Raw genomic sequence first — 16081 nt, forward strand, 5'->3', positions numbered from 1 at the left:
CAGGCAGATTTCTGAGTTCGAGGCCAGCCTGGTCTACAAAGTGAGTTCCAGGACAGCCAGGGCTATACAGAGAAACCCTGTCTTGAAAAACAAACAAACAAATAAAGAATTAAATAGGACGACAAAAATGTCTACTTAGTACTATCAGTAAATTTGTGTTTTCACTGGTTCAGTGTGATTCTGGAAGCCTCCTCTATGCCTCACTTGTCAATTTGTTCTTGGTATTTTTCTACCCTGTCCTTGCTTAGATTTCTTGAACCATGTAAAAATGCTTTCCATTTCAACAGTAGTTGAGATGGAGTCGAATAAATATTTAGACCTTATTGCAGGCAGTCAGCATCGATAAAATTCTATTGATTATGTACATAAAGGAATATTTTATAGGATTCATGTAGCCACCACCCTCAGGGAAAGAAATATCTGCTAATTAATTACCATTTCTATAAGCAATAAATGTTATGTGTTTTTTCAATTAAAATACATTATATCTCTGTGCTTATTCTTCTGTGATATAGCTTACTAAATTTGATAATGTATTAATGACAAAATTTTGATGTGATGTATAACAGGAGCACAATTATTGTATGCCAGTCATTCTGCATATCTTAACCCATCAATATATTGGAACTATAAGTATGTTTACTTGCCACAGATCACAACGTTTATTAAATTCAGAATGGGAAGCAAGTTTTTATGCAGTCATCAATTTAATGTTTTATTTGTTGAGCATCTATGGTGTGAAACATCACTTGAATTGCTGGAAAAAAAACTCATCCAGGAAACTCCCCTTTGGAACAGACAGACTTGTATAGAAGATTACAATTACTCAAAATCCATAATTATAGAGACTAGGTCCTAAGGAATACATCTAAAAAACACTCTCACACTTAAGGCTCAGGGAACATCACAGAGGAGAAGGCATATTACAACTGTAAAAGCCAGATCAGAGACTTTTGTAAAATGATGTCTCCTAGTAGTCAGAAAATATACCTGAAAAGTCTCACACACATGACTGCCCAAACATGGGCTGAGGACACTAAGTAGATAAGCAAACTAAAGAAATAAACAAAATTTAAAAGTACAGATTACTTCTTGTTAATAGAGCTGAATAAAGAATATCACATGGACAGCAATAGCACACATACCAAAGTGCACAGGAAAAATCCCAAGAGGCCTCAACCCCATTCAAAAAAAACAGTCAACGGAGAAATACTGAGATGAGAAGTGTTCCTTCCCAGGAAAGAACACAACACTGACCTGTCTGTTGCCCAATGGTCAGCTCTGAAATCATGCATGCATGTAACTTTACATGGACTCACTAGGCTATATTTTTTTAATATATAACTTATATAGAAACACACATATGTGTTTGAGAACAATTGATGGAAAAAAAGACCACCTATTTTAAGGAGAGCCAGGATGGGCATACGGGAAGGTTTTGAGGAAAGGAGAAATGCTGTGATTAAATTACAATTTCAGAAATAAACAAACTGACTGGAAAGGGAAGTTTTGGCTTTAACAATAAGAAAGTTAAATGAATAGTACATTTAAAACTGTTTCAAAATCATGACAAACATTGCTTCATTTAGCCATCAGTTAAGACAGTAAATATTTGAGCAAAATGGCCTGGATTAACATTTTCAGCTCTGCCTTTTATTAGCAGTGGCAATGGATGAGCTACTAATGTTTATGGTTCTATTTTACCATATGTGTAAATGGAATATTAATACTACTATTAACAGCAAATAAATGTATAAAAATAATGCAGACCATTTTCCAAGATTAAGAAGCATTTGATATTTCTATAGAAATTTGATATTTATTTCTATAGAATTTGATGACACAGGATTGATGTGTCATCTTACTGTCTACATTTTGATATTGATTAATTGTATTACAATTATTTAACTATATAGTGTAAATGTATTAATTAAAAATTAATAAAGTATATAAATATATTAACATATATGTAATATAAACATATTCCTTACTCAACTGAGTTATATTTGTAAACACAGTAATTTGTATTTTATTTCATTAGACCTATGCCATATTTGCTTCATATATCATTTTACTTTGAAAGCAACCTCTATTTCATATAGTAAAATAAATATTTCTTCAGCATAGATAGAAGAGAATGGATTTTGCAAAAGGTTATATGAACTAGAATTTTAATTTAACAAGGTAGACCTGAGTTGACAATAAAGACATTTTATTCATTTTTAAAGATATAATATTTCTTGTCTCCTTAATCATACATGAAACTAAACTAACTTTCTTTACAAATGGCTAACTCAAGTCCTGGAGCATTTAGCTTCATAGGGCTTGCTGGGCATGCATATATGAACCTTAGAATCCAACCTTCAGCAATTACAAATTAACTGTGGTGGATTTAATGAGAAGACTCCAAACACTCATATATTTAAACTTTTGTTTCCATAGTTTCCTGTTGAAGAGGATTAGGAAGTTGGACCTTGTAGGAGAGCTATGTCAATAGAGGTGGGAGTTGAAGTTTCATAAGACTAAAGTCATTCAAGGTAGTTCTCTCTTCCTCATGATTATTTCTCAAGATGCAAGTTCTCTGAGCCATACCTGCCTTCTTCCTCACTTGCTCTTCACCATGATGGTCATGGACTCTGATCCACCAATGGACATATAAAAGTGAACAGCATAAGGTCCACAAGACCTAGATCTTGCACAGGAGCTATTCGCAACTAACAAAGCTGGGAATAGGAGAGGTGATCTTTCCCAGGGAAGAACACACAAACTGCTTCTTTAATGTCAAAAAACAATGCTGAAAAGATACATACAAATAAGATGATACAGATTGAGCTGGCACTATTGCTATTATATGCATAAATTAAATGCATGCATATAACATGCACGATATATGTGTATATATGTACATATATACATATAATATGTATATATACATAAGCACATATATATTACAGATATATGTAATAACAATAGTAAAAACAAGGCCATTAATTTGAAAGAGAGTAGGGAGTATATGTAAGAGGGTTTGGAGGAAGGAAACAGAAGGGAAAATGCTGTCACATGTAAAATTATATTATAATCTCAAAAGTAAATTTAAAAAGAATATTAGAGTCTATATTTTTAAAAGTTCACATTTTTTCATCTTTTCCTGGAGAGATGGCATTCTGTAATGTCTTTATTTTATACTGAAAGAAGGCAAACTTTTATGTCCTATGCAAATACCTGGGGACCTAGTGATATTTGATTCTACACATCATGTTCACTCTTTCATGTAGTAATACCTTTGCCCATTCAAAATTTATATTATTTTGAGAAAAGATACTTTGTATTTCAGTAATAATTTATACACATCAGCTCTATAACATACCTTCTCATCCTGGTCCAGTCTTATGATGCTATTTTCTGTCGGGAATACTTCATATTCTTTGAGGAAGGTATCATATAATGCATGCCACAAGAATAGTAAAACAAGTTTTCACATACTAGCTACTTTAAGTTGAAAGCTTTATGTTCATTTTATTTCAGCTACCAATTCATATGTCGTGTCATAACTTTCTGCAGTCTACATTTGTAATTGTTTGATATCATGTCTCTATATGCAATACACTTTAGCTCTCTTTGAAAGACATTGTGATCTGACACTAAGAGTTATAAATGCATCAACAACTACCTCTTCTGAGTACATAATAGTCACAATGAGCTCTGCTTAAAATTCTGGTGAATTTGAAACAAGTATTAGTTTATAAGATTGGAACACTCTATTTGCTATCTGTCTTAAGAGGTACCTATTATAATTTTAGGAAACAGAAAACAACAGATCAATTTCTGGCAATTCCAGAGCAAATGTTTGGCTTGGTAATATTTTGTTATAGCCCAAGAACTTTAAACTTGATTACAAGCCTGGATTCTATTCATGCTTCTATTTTGCTTGATCCTGACCCATCAAAGTCCTTGATGTAGGATCTGTAGACTGTGGTTTGCATAAAAGAGATGAAATGTACCCAAATTCTAACTGGTGTATATTTGTTGACACCATGTAAGGTCACATCATTCAAGTATGTATTTCACACTGTAGATAAGTCTGTAAATATGGACAACATGTACACAACCTTGTTTATGGGGAAATGAGGAATCTATGCTGTTAGAAACGTCTACTCTGTTTATTCAATCACTGTAATTTGTTCACTGCTTGCTTTGGTTGCAATGCTTGGATTTTTGTTTTAGTTGTTTTTAATGGCTAAAACGGGAGCTTTCTAAAAGAAATATTTTCTTGGTTGACATTATGAAAATTCTATTTCCATGGATTTTTTTTCTGGACAATCATGTTTTATTATCATAACCAAATTACACTGAGAGACAGTACACAAGAGAGGTTAAGATGCAAAAGTCATAGATAGAAACGCATGCTCCATTACCAAGGAGTTTCAGTCTTTTGGTGTGGATAATGAAGATAATTATAGTGTCTGCTGAAAGGGTAATTGTAAAGACGTATTAAGAGAATATGCCGAAAGTTTATAGCCTGGTACTCAGGCATGGTAAATGATGCAAAATGATAAAACAATAGCTGCTTTTACAATTGTTGTTAATTTCCTTAGCTTTTCTCCCTGAGTAGAATTTTAATGTGTTTTGAGATACTCTCTCAAGTTTCCCTTAACAATGGAACTTTGGTTTTACATTTAGGAGCATTTTCTTAGGTGGATTAATATGCATATTCATATGAAATTTTCCTAAGCCTTTCTCTTGATGAGCATATAGCAAAATGTAGTGTGTGTGTGGGAGGGGGGAAGTATAGAGAAAAAAAAAGAATGGCAAGATCAGGGAAGTAGAATATCCATTAAAATCCAACAGGTCTCTTTGGGGTTAGTAGCTCAGTTGATAGAATAGTTTGCTAGCATTCAGGTTTTCCTGAGTTCAATTTTAGCTCCATGTAAACTGAATCTGTTGATGCCCTAACCTCAGCACTCAGAGGTAGGGGCAGGACAACTAGCTATTCAAAGTCATTCTTAGCTACAATTAGAAGCCAGCCTGGGTAAAGGGATAAAACATATCCATAACCACAACAACAACAATAATTCCTCCCAAAACAAACAAAAAAGCAAAACAGGCAAGCAAACAAACAAAAAGCATTCATATGAAACCGTCATCTCAGTTTAAGCCAACTTCGTAGAGAAATATTTTTCTGGAAACATCGCCTAGAACCCAAGTAGCATACCATACTTTTAAGTTTTTTAACAGCTATTGCTGTGTTGCAGTTGATATATGTTTTAAATTACAGCAGGTGAGACACATCGACTAGAGACAGTCATGATGTGGTGATATTCCTGTCTGATTTTCACACTTGGCATGAAAAGCTTTCCGCAAATCAGGCATGTTTTGTTTTCGGATAGGCATGGTTAGTGTAAATTAATGTATTTGTTTTCACACTGACAAGTACTTCAAAAGCAGAGGGTTATTTTCTCCACCTGCTTTGGAAGGTTCTGGAGACATGCTAAAGAGCCATGGTTAAGTTCATTCGCTTTTAGGGGAAGTTTTTACTATATACTAACTGGAATTTCAGGAGCATTGTTGCTCATCACTAGAAGGATACAAAACTGAGGAGTAAAATTTTGAAATAGTCTGAATTTTACCAGCACTTTCTTTAAAACAAAACAAAACAAAAAGAGATTAGAGAAACTTTAATATGAAAATCCAATTACATTTACATGTAACAGCAATGAACAACTGCAGTATAAAATTCAAATGCATTAGCATTTGCAAAAACAAGAGGAGAGTCTAACCTCAGTCATGTCTAAGAGTACATGTAAAATATATATGTAAAACTTTGAAAGAAGTTAACAACATCCTAACTAAACAAAAATGCATCCTATGCATAATTTTATGTTTGCTTAACATTACAGATATGCATAGACACACACACACACAGAGAGAGAGAGAGAGAGAGAGAGACAAACAGAGACAGAGAGAGAGAGAGACAGAGACAGAGAAAATTTAAATAAAATTTTGTCACTTGGGATAATATTCCCTCCTGCTCATGATGCCTAGTGCTATAAACCTAGACGAGAGAACATATTACTGCCATTTCACTACAGTAATTTTCTAACTGCATCCTAAATACTTATTATCTTTGACCACCAGTAAGTGTAACTCTCACATCTCGTCAGAGAAGATTCCCCTTCCTCCCCTGGATTGAGATTATTGCAGAAATCCAAAAACCGGCCAAAATCTAGAGAACAAAGGACTGTGGTATACCTATTCCAAATTATACACTGACAACACAAGCTGTACATCTAAGACTCAGTGAACATCATAGACAAGGGGGACAGAAAGACTGTAATAGTCAAAGGACCAGGGTATCTACTGAGAGATGGTGTCTTCTGTGTATGCCTGGGATCTGAATTAATGAAATGCCAACAATGTGATCAATGAAAAAAGACTTGAAAATGATAACACTGATTGCCATTTCAGTATAGATGGAATAAATCTCACAAGGCCCTACCCCTGGATCAAGAGCTAGGTATAGGCAGTTAATGGTTTCTGGTAAAGAATCAATCATCTACAGGGATGGGTTTCCTGATGTGTTATCCAGTATCAAGAGGTCAAACCTAAATGCACATTCATTCAAGCAACACATAATAAACCCAGAGACTGTTTACAAATTGATATACATAATGATTTTTTGAGAAAAATAGAGGGACAATGGAGGAGTTGGGGAGAAAGGAAAGGAGCAGAGAGACAGACATAAACCTAGCCCATTTTCTTTATGTGAAAAATTTTATTTTACTCCCTTACATTCTGTTTGAAAAAAATTTTAAAGTTTCTACTTAACATTATAGAATCTGTTTCCATTGAATTGTTGAAATTGAGGAGAGTTTCACATATCAAGTTTCTCTATGGATCTACCGTATAGCAGCTGCTATAGCTCTGGTTTTACAATAAGCAGATGAATGCAGTTCCAAAAGTCTCGGATACAGTACCTGTCACTATTCCAACAACAGGTATTAGTACTGCAAACACAAGGAGGTAGAGAGCAATGAGGGCAGCCTTGAAGGACTTCAACTTCTCCTGAAGGGAGGGGCCATTTTTAGTGCCTAAAACAAAGCAAAAGAAAATGGAACAAATCCCAGACTATTATTAAAAACTTTGATTTGAATCTTTGTAATTGGTGCTAGAGATAAGATTCAGTGGATGAAGTGCTTGTCACACAAGTAAGAGAACTTAATTATATATGATTTTATGTTTGTATAACTCAGATGATTTGAATGTAACACACAATTATTTTAGTGGGAAAATGACTTACATATCTTATGGATATAACTGTACTTATCTCTTTGGTATGCACTTACATAGAATGTGTATTTCTATAATGGGATATTGACTGCAGTGGAACTATACAACACGGATATATATATATATATATATATATATATATATATATACATGCATATATACACACACACAGACACACATTGTGTGGGCATGTGGGTTCCTGTGTAAGTTCATGGTCAGTGCTTGGACGTCTTCTTCCATAGCTTTTTACTCCTCACTTTTTATACAGGATCTCTCAGAGAAAATTAAAACAACCTATAATACACACAAGCTGTAATTGTGTCTATTATTAGGAGAGTAAATGTGAGGTCTGTTTGTGTACCACATGCGTATCCAGAGCATGTGGAGGTCAGGGGTCAGATCACCTGGAACTGGAGTCACAGATGGTTATGAGTTGACATGTGCATGCTGGGAACCAAACCCAGGTCTTCCAAAAGAGCAAGTTTCCTTGACACTGTCCCTTTGCACTTCATTTTTGTGACAAGTTCTCTCACTGGACTCAGGAATCCCAGATTCAGTTACACTGACTGCCCAGCAATCCCCTGGGATCTTCCTGTACCTTATTTCCCAAAACTGGAATTATGCATATAAACTGTCACATCTGAGTTTTATCTAAGGGCTGGGATTTGAACTCACATTCGCAAACTCATGTGTGATCTTTGAAGATTTTGCATGCTGTTTCTTCCATCTGAAATGTCTAACTCTTCCCTCTCCACCCATTTTCTCAGGTATGGGCATCAAGGGTTAGTAGACTGTCCTGTCAACTTAAAATGCTTAGATGCTACTTAACGTAGTTCCTCTGTATAATAATCTCATTCATCTGCTGCAAGCAGGATGTTTATCTCTCAAAAAGATATGAAGAAGTGCTGACCCTTGATAATTATAAAGGTGATTTTAATTGGAACCAGGGACAGTGAAGATTAGTTGAGTGTAAATTATGTGTTGTGGTGTGAGGCTGATTCTGATATAAGAGTTGTATCCTTATAACAAGAGAAAAGAGGATATGATCACACAGGAAAACAACCAATCCCCTTGAAGCAGGAAGCAGAGGGGGCAGTGATGCAGATAAACGCCAGGGCTACCACAAATTGTCAGAAATCCCTGGAAGCTGGGAATAGACATGGCCTTTAAATGACCTGTCACCCTTTGGATACTTTGATTTAAGACTTCTGGGACAGAGAGCTGTGAGGAGACAGGCAGACAGATAGACAAATCTCTACTGAATTAAGCCACCCAAACGACTACCTGTGTCACCCTGTCATTTTCCACTTACTGTGAGGAAGGAATGTTGTCATTGAATGTGCGTCAAATTTCACGGATTCTGAATTGCAGTCAGCATCCTCTGGTTCATGAAGGCAGAGCCTCTGATTCTCTATCATCTGTCAAACACATTTAGAATACAAGAGTGCCATATAAAATTGCTCAGGCTGGTTTTCATGGCGTTACAAGTTAATATTTATAATTAAGATCCAATTTTAGCAAGCAAAAATGTCTAATTAAATACACACATCATATAGACCACTATATGAATCTTTCTCATGACTTTCTATTTAAATTTTTTAAAAAATCAGATTTATGGGACCAGGGAGAAAGATTCCAATGAGATGCCTGTTACTCAAGCATGAATACCTGAATCTGGATGCCAAGCACTCCCTGAGAAGCTATAAGCAGTGTAGCTCTGATGCTTGGAAATAAGAGACAGGAGAATTCCCAGCACAGCTCTGACCAGTCAGTGCAGGCAACTAATGTGAGTCTAGCGCACAATGATCGATCCAGTCTCAAAGAATATGGAGCAAAGCAAAGCAATAGAAGAAAATACACAGCACTGATTCTGTGTCTCCATCCACAACTAAACATCTGCTCAGTTGCAACTCCTCCAGACACACACACTCACATGCACACAGACATGCACTCAGACATACACTGCAAAGCCATGAAAAATAGATTTAAAAGGGCGAATCCTTGAGGATTCATTGCTGTGTTGTTCTCTGTACAGAGGCGCCTGTGTTTACAGATGTGTGGCCTTTGCACATGAAGAGGAAGACTCTTACTTTTCTAATGAAAAAAAAATTTACCCAAGTGACAAAATCAACTAGCTGGAGAGAAAACATGACTTCCCTTAGAACAAATAGTTATACATGTTTGGAACAAATATTTCCGGTGAGTTTCTGGGCTGAATTTATTGAACATAGCTTAACGAGCCAGACTTCCTTGCCAAGGCATCTCTTTATCAGTTTAGAAAGACATGGTCAAGTCACTAGATTTAGACACACAGGCAAAAGTAAAATTTCTTTTTGATTGTTGTTGCTTTTACTTCGTTAATTAATTTATTCTTCTTTCTTGTATTACATTGCTTCTCTCCTTCCAGTACCTGCCACCTACACTCCCCACCCCTCACCCAGATCAATTCCTCCTTTCTCTTCTGCAAAGATCAGGCATCTCAGGGATATCAATTGAACACAGGATAGTAATTACAACGAGACTAAACTCCCTTCACACGGAGGCTGAATGAAGCAACTCAGTAGGAGGAAATGGTCTGTAAACCAGACAAAAGTTACTGTTCTTTCCTTCCCTTCCATCATGCCTCCCGAGTACTGGGATTAAAGGTGTGTGCCACCACTGCCCAGCTGCTGCTGCTGCTTCTTCTTCTTCTTCTTCTTCTTCTTCTTCTTCTTCTTCTTCTTCTTCTTCTTCTTCTTCTTCTTCTTCTTCTTCTTCTTCTTCTTCTCCTTAGATCCTTAGATATTTTCTTTATTTACATTTCAAATGTTATCACCTTTCCTGGTTTCCCCTCCAAAAACCCCCTATCCCTTTCCTTCTCCGCCTGCTCCCCAACCCACCCACTCCTGCTTCCTGGCCCTGGCATTCCCCTACATTGGGGCATAGAACCTTCACTGGACCAAGGGCCTCTCTTCCCATTGATGACCAACTAGGCCATCCTCTGCTACATATGCAGCTAGAGCCATGAGTTTTATTTGGTTGGTGGTTTAGTCCCAGGGAGCTCTGTGGGTACTGGTTAGTTCATGTTATTGTTCTTCCTATGGGGCTGCAAACCCCTTCAGCTCCTTGGGTACTTTCTCTAGCTCCTTCTGTTTATTTGTGATTCAGAATCTAAGGAAGTTTGGCTTTATTTCCAGTCTTTTGGTGGCATCTTTGACTCTGAATGAACATATCAGGCCCCACAAGAACTTAGTGTTTCAATTGGTCATATACATACACATGTATTATATATGCATGCACACACAGCCACAGCACCCCCATGTGTGTTTATATAGATGTGTGTGTGTGTGTGTGTGTGTGTGTGCTGCTATGACTTGAAACTGCATATATCCCCAAAGACTTCCCTTGGCACTGTGAAACAGGCTTATCTTTGTGCTTCCATCGCCTGAGCTTCCTGCATAACCAAATGAGTGTTTCCTATCTTTGCCTCAGCCTTTCTGGAGGTCAGAACACTAATATAAGGATGTTTGAGCCTGGATGGAGTATTTTGGCTAAAACTGTGAATTCATTTTCCTCTTTTTATATATTTTCTGTTTCATCCTTTTGGTCCCAGAGCCAGGCTTGCTCTTTAGAGCTTAGGAACGTGGACAGATGCCTCTGCCTAGTCCCCCTCTGCATTCTTTTGCATTTGGTCATTCTCAACTGGCCTAATGCCACTTCCAGGGACACTTTACTAGATTTTGCCCGGGATGATTTTTTTTGGGGGGGAGGGGAGGGCAAGGGGGTGATTTAGTTTGGGGGATGTTTATCTAGCCCAGTGTTCACCCTCTAGATTTCCATAATAGCTCATAAATCACTGCATCTCTGGTTTCCTTTCAGTGATATTCTCAACCACTAAAATGTCCATGCCCTGATAAACCAAAGTAGAATTACAGTACAGCGCAGCTCACTCCGGGAAACAATAAGTGTGCTGGGCTTAAATAAAGACATGGCTAAGGGGCTACTGACAGAAATAGGGCTGACCTCAGTGCAGGCCCTGCTGAAGTCTTCAGCCAGCATGATGATGGCTTCCTGTGTTTGCACAGGTGAACTTTCCTTCTCGTACTGTGTGCTTTACCCATCCCCACCCCTTACCCCTGAGTTCCTGAAGCCATGAGCAATTCGTACACAATATACAAATGGGTGGAAGGACTGGCCAGATACTCTGATAAGTGTTGCTCTCACAAGTGCAGCCACCTTGTAACAGTTCCGACTCCCATCCTGGTGTTTTTCCAAGCAAAGTGTTCTCTCACTGACAACCACTGTTCTGTGTGCATTATGAATGTGTTTGCTGAATGTAGATGTAGAGTTTTTTGGGCAACAAAAACACTGTGGGCATCATCTGCATTCAGCAATAGGACTGCTGGGATGCCTTTTATAAACATTCAAATTCATAACCAAAAATCTTCAGGAGCTACAGAAGCAACAAAGATTTGTCACATGTTGAGCGATTTCTCTCAGTTTACTGCCTATAGTTTTTAAGGTGTGTGTGTGTGTGTGTGTGTGTGTGTGTGTGTCTGACTGTGTGTGAGAGAGGGGGAGAAGGAGGGAAAGGAGGGAGGGAGGGAAGGGAGGGAAGGGAGGGAAGGGAGGGAGAGAGGGAGAAAGGGAGGAAAACTAGTATATAGAGAAAGTTTTATCAGGAAAACAAACCTGAGAAACATAAACCCGAGAACAAGCTGGATTACTGGTGGAGTAAAGAATGATCCAGCACTCCAGGACACAGACAAACCTTTGGCTATTTTCTGATGGATTTTGATTTTGTTTTGGGACAATGCATCACTAAGTGAGCCAGTCTGGCCTTGGCATGCAATCTTCCTCCCACAGACTCCTATATGACCACAGGTGTACTAATGTGCTGTGCCCCATGCCTTGACTGTGAATGTGTCAGGGCTCAGCTCTGGCCCAGATCTGGCCCTGTAGTCTCTGCCCACTCACTCCCATGATGATCTCAGTGCCTTAGTATCAAGCACAAGGCTCTGAGTTTGATCCCCAGAGCCATCAAACAAAAAACACAACAAAAATTAACGTGAAAAAATTATATAGATGGAAATGACCACATATTTTTAAGGATGACTATATTTCATAGATCTAGAAAGTTCATAGAAAGAAAGTTCATATTTCACATATATAGAATTAAAAAAAAAAGAGCTTGTTACACACTGGAAAATGCTTCTCTCAGACTTGCATGAACTTAGGTACCTGGACCAAAATAGATATCATTAGTGCATTCCTTTTTGCCTCAAATAATTTTATTATTAAATGTATCAGATTATTTCAGTTTTTATCTGATTCTTTTTTTTTTTTTTTTGAAATGTAAGAATACATACAGAGGCGAATCTTTGTTAGTAGTCTGGGAACAGTTTTACAGCATTTTTCTGTGACCTTAAATGTGATTTCCAAGTTAAGAGCCAAATAATTTCACACAAAGTGACTTTTCCCAGCACACGCCTTTATCCTGATAAAGGATTGTGAAATCCTTTGAGCTTGTATAATCTATCAACAGTATGTTCTCATGAGAATCGAAATGCATCTCTGCCACATAAGCTTTTTATGAAGGGTCAAAAGTTCCTGGAAGCAGCAACAGGAAAGCCATATGAAGGAACTCAGAGGTTAACACTAACCACAGTCTTCATTTTCGGGCATGTTATCATTAAAACAATGTAGTGACATGGAAGCTGGGATAAAATTCAACTTCTACCATCCGGTCACTTTAATACAAAAAAGCCCATCATTCCTCACAGGACATTTAAGTCTTTGTTCACAGGTCTCCTTTTACCCCATGGGTGTTGTGATATGCATGTTGATTGGTGTGACACATTTTGCTTAAAAATCCTGTTTTTTTTCCTTTGAATGGTCTTTCCAAATTTGAAAGTAATGAACTATATGATATTTAATCAAACATGAGTAACCCATTTCTATAACCATTGTTTTGTTTTGTTTTTTATGACCACCCCCTTTCTGGAGCTCACAATTTTACTTACATAAATAACGATGTCATAGGTACGGTGGTTGGTTAGACTTATCCTTTTGATATTCTTCTGTTTGATTTTGCACCAGTGTTGAAGTACTACACTAAGTGAAAACTATTTTAAATGTCTTAGTATCTACTGTTATTTAGAAAGAGGATATAATACACATTACATTTGAATAATGTATGAGTGTGAAAATTTTAAAATGAGTGAGATTCATCATCACAGAATTATTTAGATATTAACAAAAATTGTGATAATTTAAGACACCTTTGTTTTCCTGTTTATGATTAGTGTGGAAGAGATATTTTCATGCAATTATTCGTTATTTACTGTACCTCTTGGCTATTGCCTGTTCATATCCATTGCTTGGACATTCTAGGGAAGTTTTTTGTATACCCATGTGTAACTAAGGAATTTATGTGTGTCTAGCATCTACTAACCATTTGAGATTTTTTTTTATCGTTGTCAGAATACTAGCATTGGACTTAGAGATAATTCTCTGCTCAGTAAAGGTGCTGCAAGAAAACTACACCCGTAGCACTCTCTTACTTTTCATTTTGAGACAAGACCTGACTGAAATTGTCCAGACTGGACTTGAACTTACTCTCTAGCCTAGGAACATCTTCATCTTGTTGTCTGACGACCTTGGCATTCCAAGCAGGTGGACAAGAGGCCTGTGACCATGTGCCTGGCTATTTGTCTGCTCATATTTCTGCATATCATTTCTTCTAAGATAAATGTATACTTATAATTGTCATGATCTTTTTACAGTCATTTTTTTCTTAACAGTGAGGTAAATTCTCCAATGTAACATTTCTTATTCTTTTAAATTAAAACCCTGCTATTAATATAGGTAGCTGATAATTTATATCACCTTTAAAGTTAGTGTATTTGTGCATGCAATGATAAAAATTAATGTATAAAGACTCCTGTTGAAGACTGTTTATGCCTTATAGTAGTGACAATTGTCCTTGCTAGTAAAATATAAAAAGTACTAATGTTTGAGTCGAAAACCAAACATGTCAACAAAAAATATGATCAAAATATATGCCATAAAATTCTCAAAAATAAAAACAGAAAAAAAATAAAAAATTAACAAACTGTTCCTAAGTGGAAAGATGAACTTATCATTCTTCTAGCTAAATGACTTTAAGAAAGCAGGAATTATTTTTAAAGCTTTGAACAATTTTTTATATATGTAAAATGTGAATATACAATCAATGTAAAGGGATACTTGAAGACTGAAGTGATTTTTAAGCTTGCCTACTACAGAGCTGGCAATAAACTGCATCAGCATTTTTTATGATTCTGTATTACTTTATGAGTTTTGCTTATTTTAGCTTCAAGGCAGTTCTGTGAACTCTATAGACAGATTCTCTCATCTTGCATTTAGGAAACTAAGACATAAATGGCTTAGGTATTTACTCAGTGTTATACAGCTGGAAGTGAGGACCATCAGGTTTGAAAGCAGACAGTGTACTCATATACTGTGAGCTCCCTGCCGCTGCCCCAAACATTCATCATTTCAGCTCTGTCACTTTTCTGCCACAGTTCCACATGGCCAGTGATAACACCAGCCCAATTTTATGCTGTGCAAGTCATACCCACCCATCCAAATCACCCTAAATTGTAACATTCCACCAACACTTTTAGCTTTAAAGCAATAACTCCTCCCATTCACATAGTAGTTACAAAAACCAATTTTATTCTATGGAAGAAGCACAAATTATATTAGTTCTGCTTGGGCATATGCTTTAAATTGAGAACTTCTTACAAAATTAACTGTATTTTTTTCTTTGTATCTCTTCCTCATATGTAATTCAAACTGTTGCAGCAGAAGAGACTCAGCTGGCATTCACTCTCTAAGCAAAGAAATATTAATACAGCAATCAGGTTAAAGCCAGAAATTTCACAAGAAGAAAATGGCAAGGAAACACACTAAGCTATTAAAAATACTTTAAACAAAGCCAGCATTTTAACAAAACACACATAGTTATGTGACAAAGTTTGTTTGCTAATCTGCCTACAAATTAGTTTGTTTTGTGCATATATATTATATTTTTATTGAAGACAATGTCAAGAATTTTAACTACCAGTTTACCTGTTAAGCAACAAACATAAACTACTAGTGGTAGAATAAGAGTTTACTAGAAATTATGGATCAGATACTCTGTCTGTCTGTCTGTTGTGCTGTCTCTCTCTCTCTCTCACACACACACACACACACACACACACACACACACTCATACACACTTGTACAAGAGTAGACTCACTTTCAACATAAGTAATTTAAATAAGAAATAAATTAAACTATACCTCTTTTGTCATTGCTGGTAAAGAAGACAGCACTGATTTATCCACTTCCCTCTCTTTACAATTGAAACCTAAAATCTTTATCACATAGTATTTCAGCATCTAGCCCACAAGGAAAGGAAATGACACAGTTGTGTGTTGAAAACCTTTCTCTGAATTGTACTTCAATAGCCTTCTCTTCAATGCACAAGTTAGCAAAATCTAAATTTGTCAGATAACTCATTCCCTTTCCTTAAAGGACATTGTAAAACGAAAAGGAGAAGTTAAATGTCAAAAAGGAGCAAGAATTTTGGAGCAGGATACAAAATTGACATCCCATCAGCCATCCCTGGCTAATAAGTTGTGTGTGACTTCTACAGCATTCATTATTTCACACTGTGTCTTCTTGCAGTGAAACAGTGTAGAGAAAGATACCATGTTTTGTTTTGTACCACTTTCCCCCCACCCCAGTCTTTATAGCAAAGAGCAGAACATAAGGAAAGTATACA

The 16081-nt window shown here is 36.6% G+C and overlaps 1 protein-coding gene across 3 annotated transcripts in view; it reads right to left on the reverse strand.

The window, feature by feature from the left end:
- The window catches only part of Msr1 (macrophage scavenger receptor 1), a 62887-nt gene extending 47177 nt beyond the window's left edge, over positions 1 to 15710 (reverse strand). For all 3 annotated transcript variants that reach the window (XM_029480987.1, XM_021170308.2, XM_021170310.2), the window contains exons 1-3: positions 15597 to 15710; positions 8600 to 8705; positions 6975 to 7088 (exon numbers count right to left, since the gene is read on the reverse strand). In XM_029480987.1, the coding sequence (XP_029336847.1) occupies positions 6975 to 7088; positions 8600 to 8705; positions 15597 to 15695 (319 nt within the window). In that variant the 5' untranslated portion in view covers positions 15696 to 15710. The remainder of the gene's footprint in view (positions 1 to 6974; positions 7089 to 8599; positions 8706 to 15596) is intronic.
- Positions 15711 to 16081: the final 371 nt, after the last annotated feature.

The sequence above is a fragment of the Mus caroli genome, chromosome 8, assembly GCF_900094665.2.
Source record: "Mus caroli chromosome 8, CAROLI_EIJ_v1.1, whole genome shotgun sequence".
NCBI lineage: Eukaryota > Metazoa > Chordata > Mammalia > Rodentia > Muridae > Mus > Mus caroli.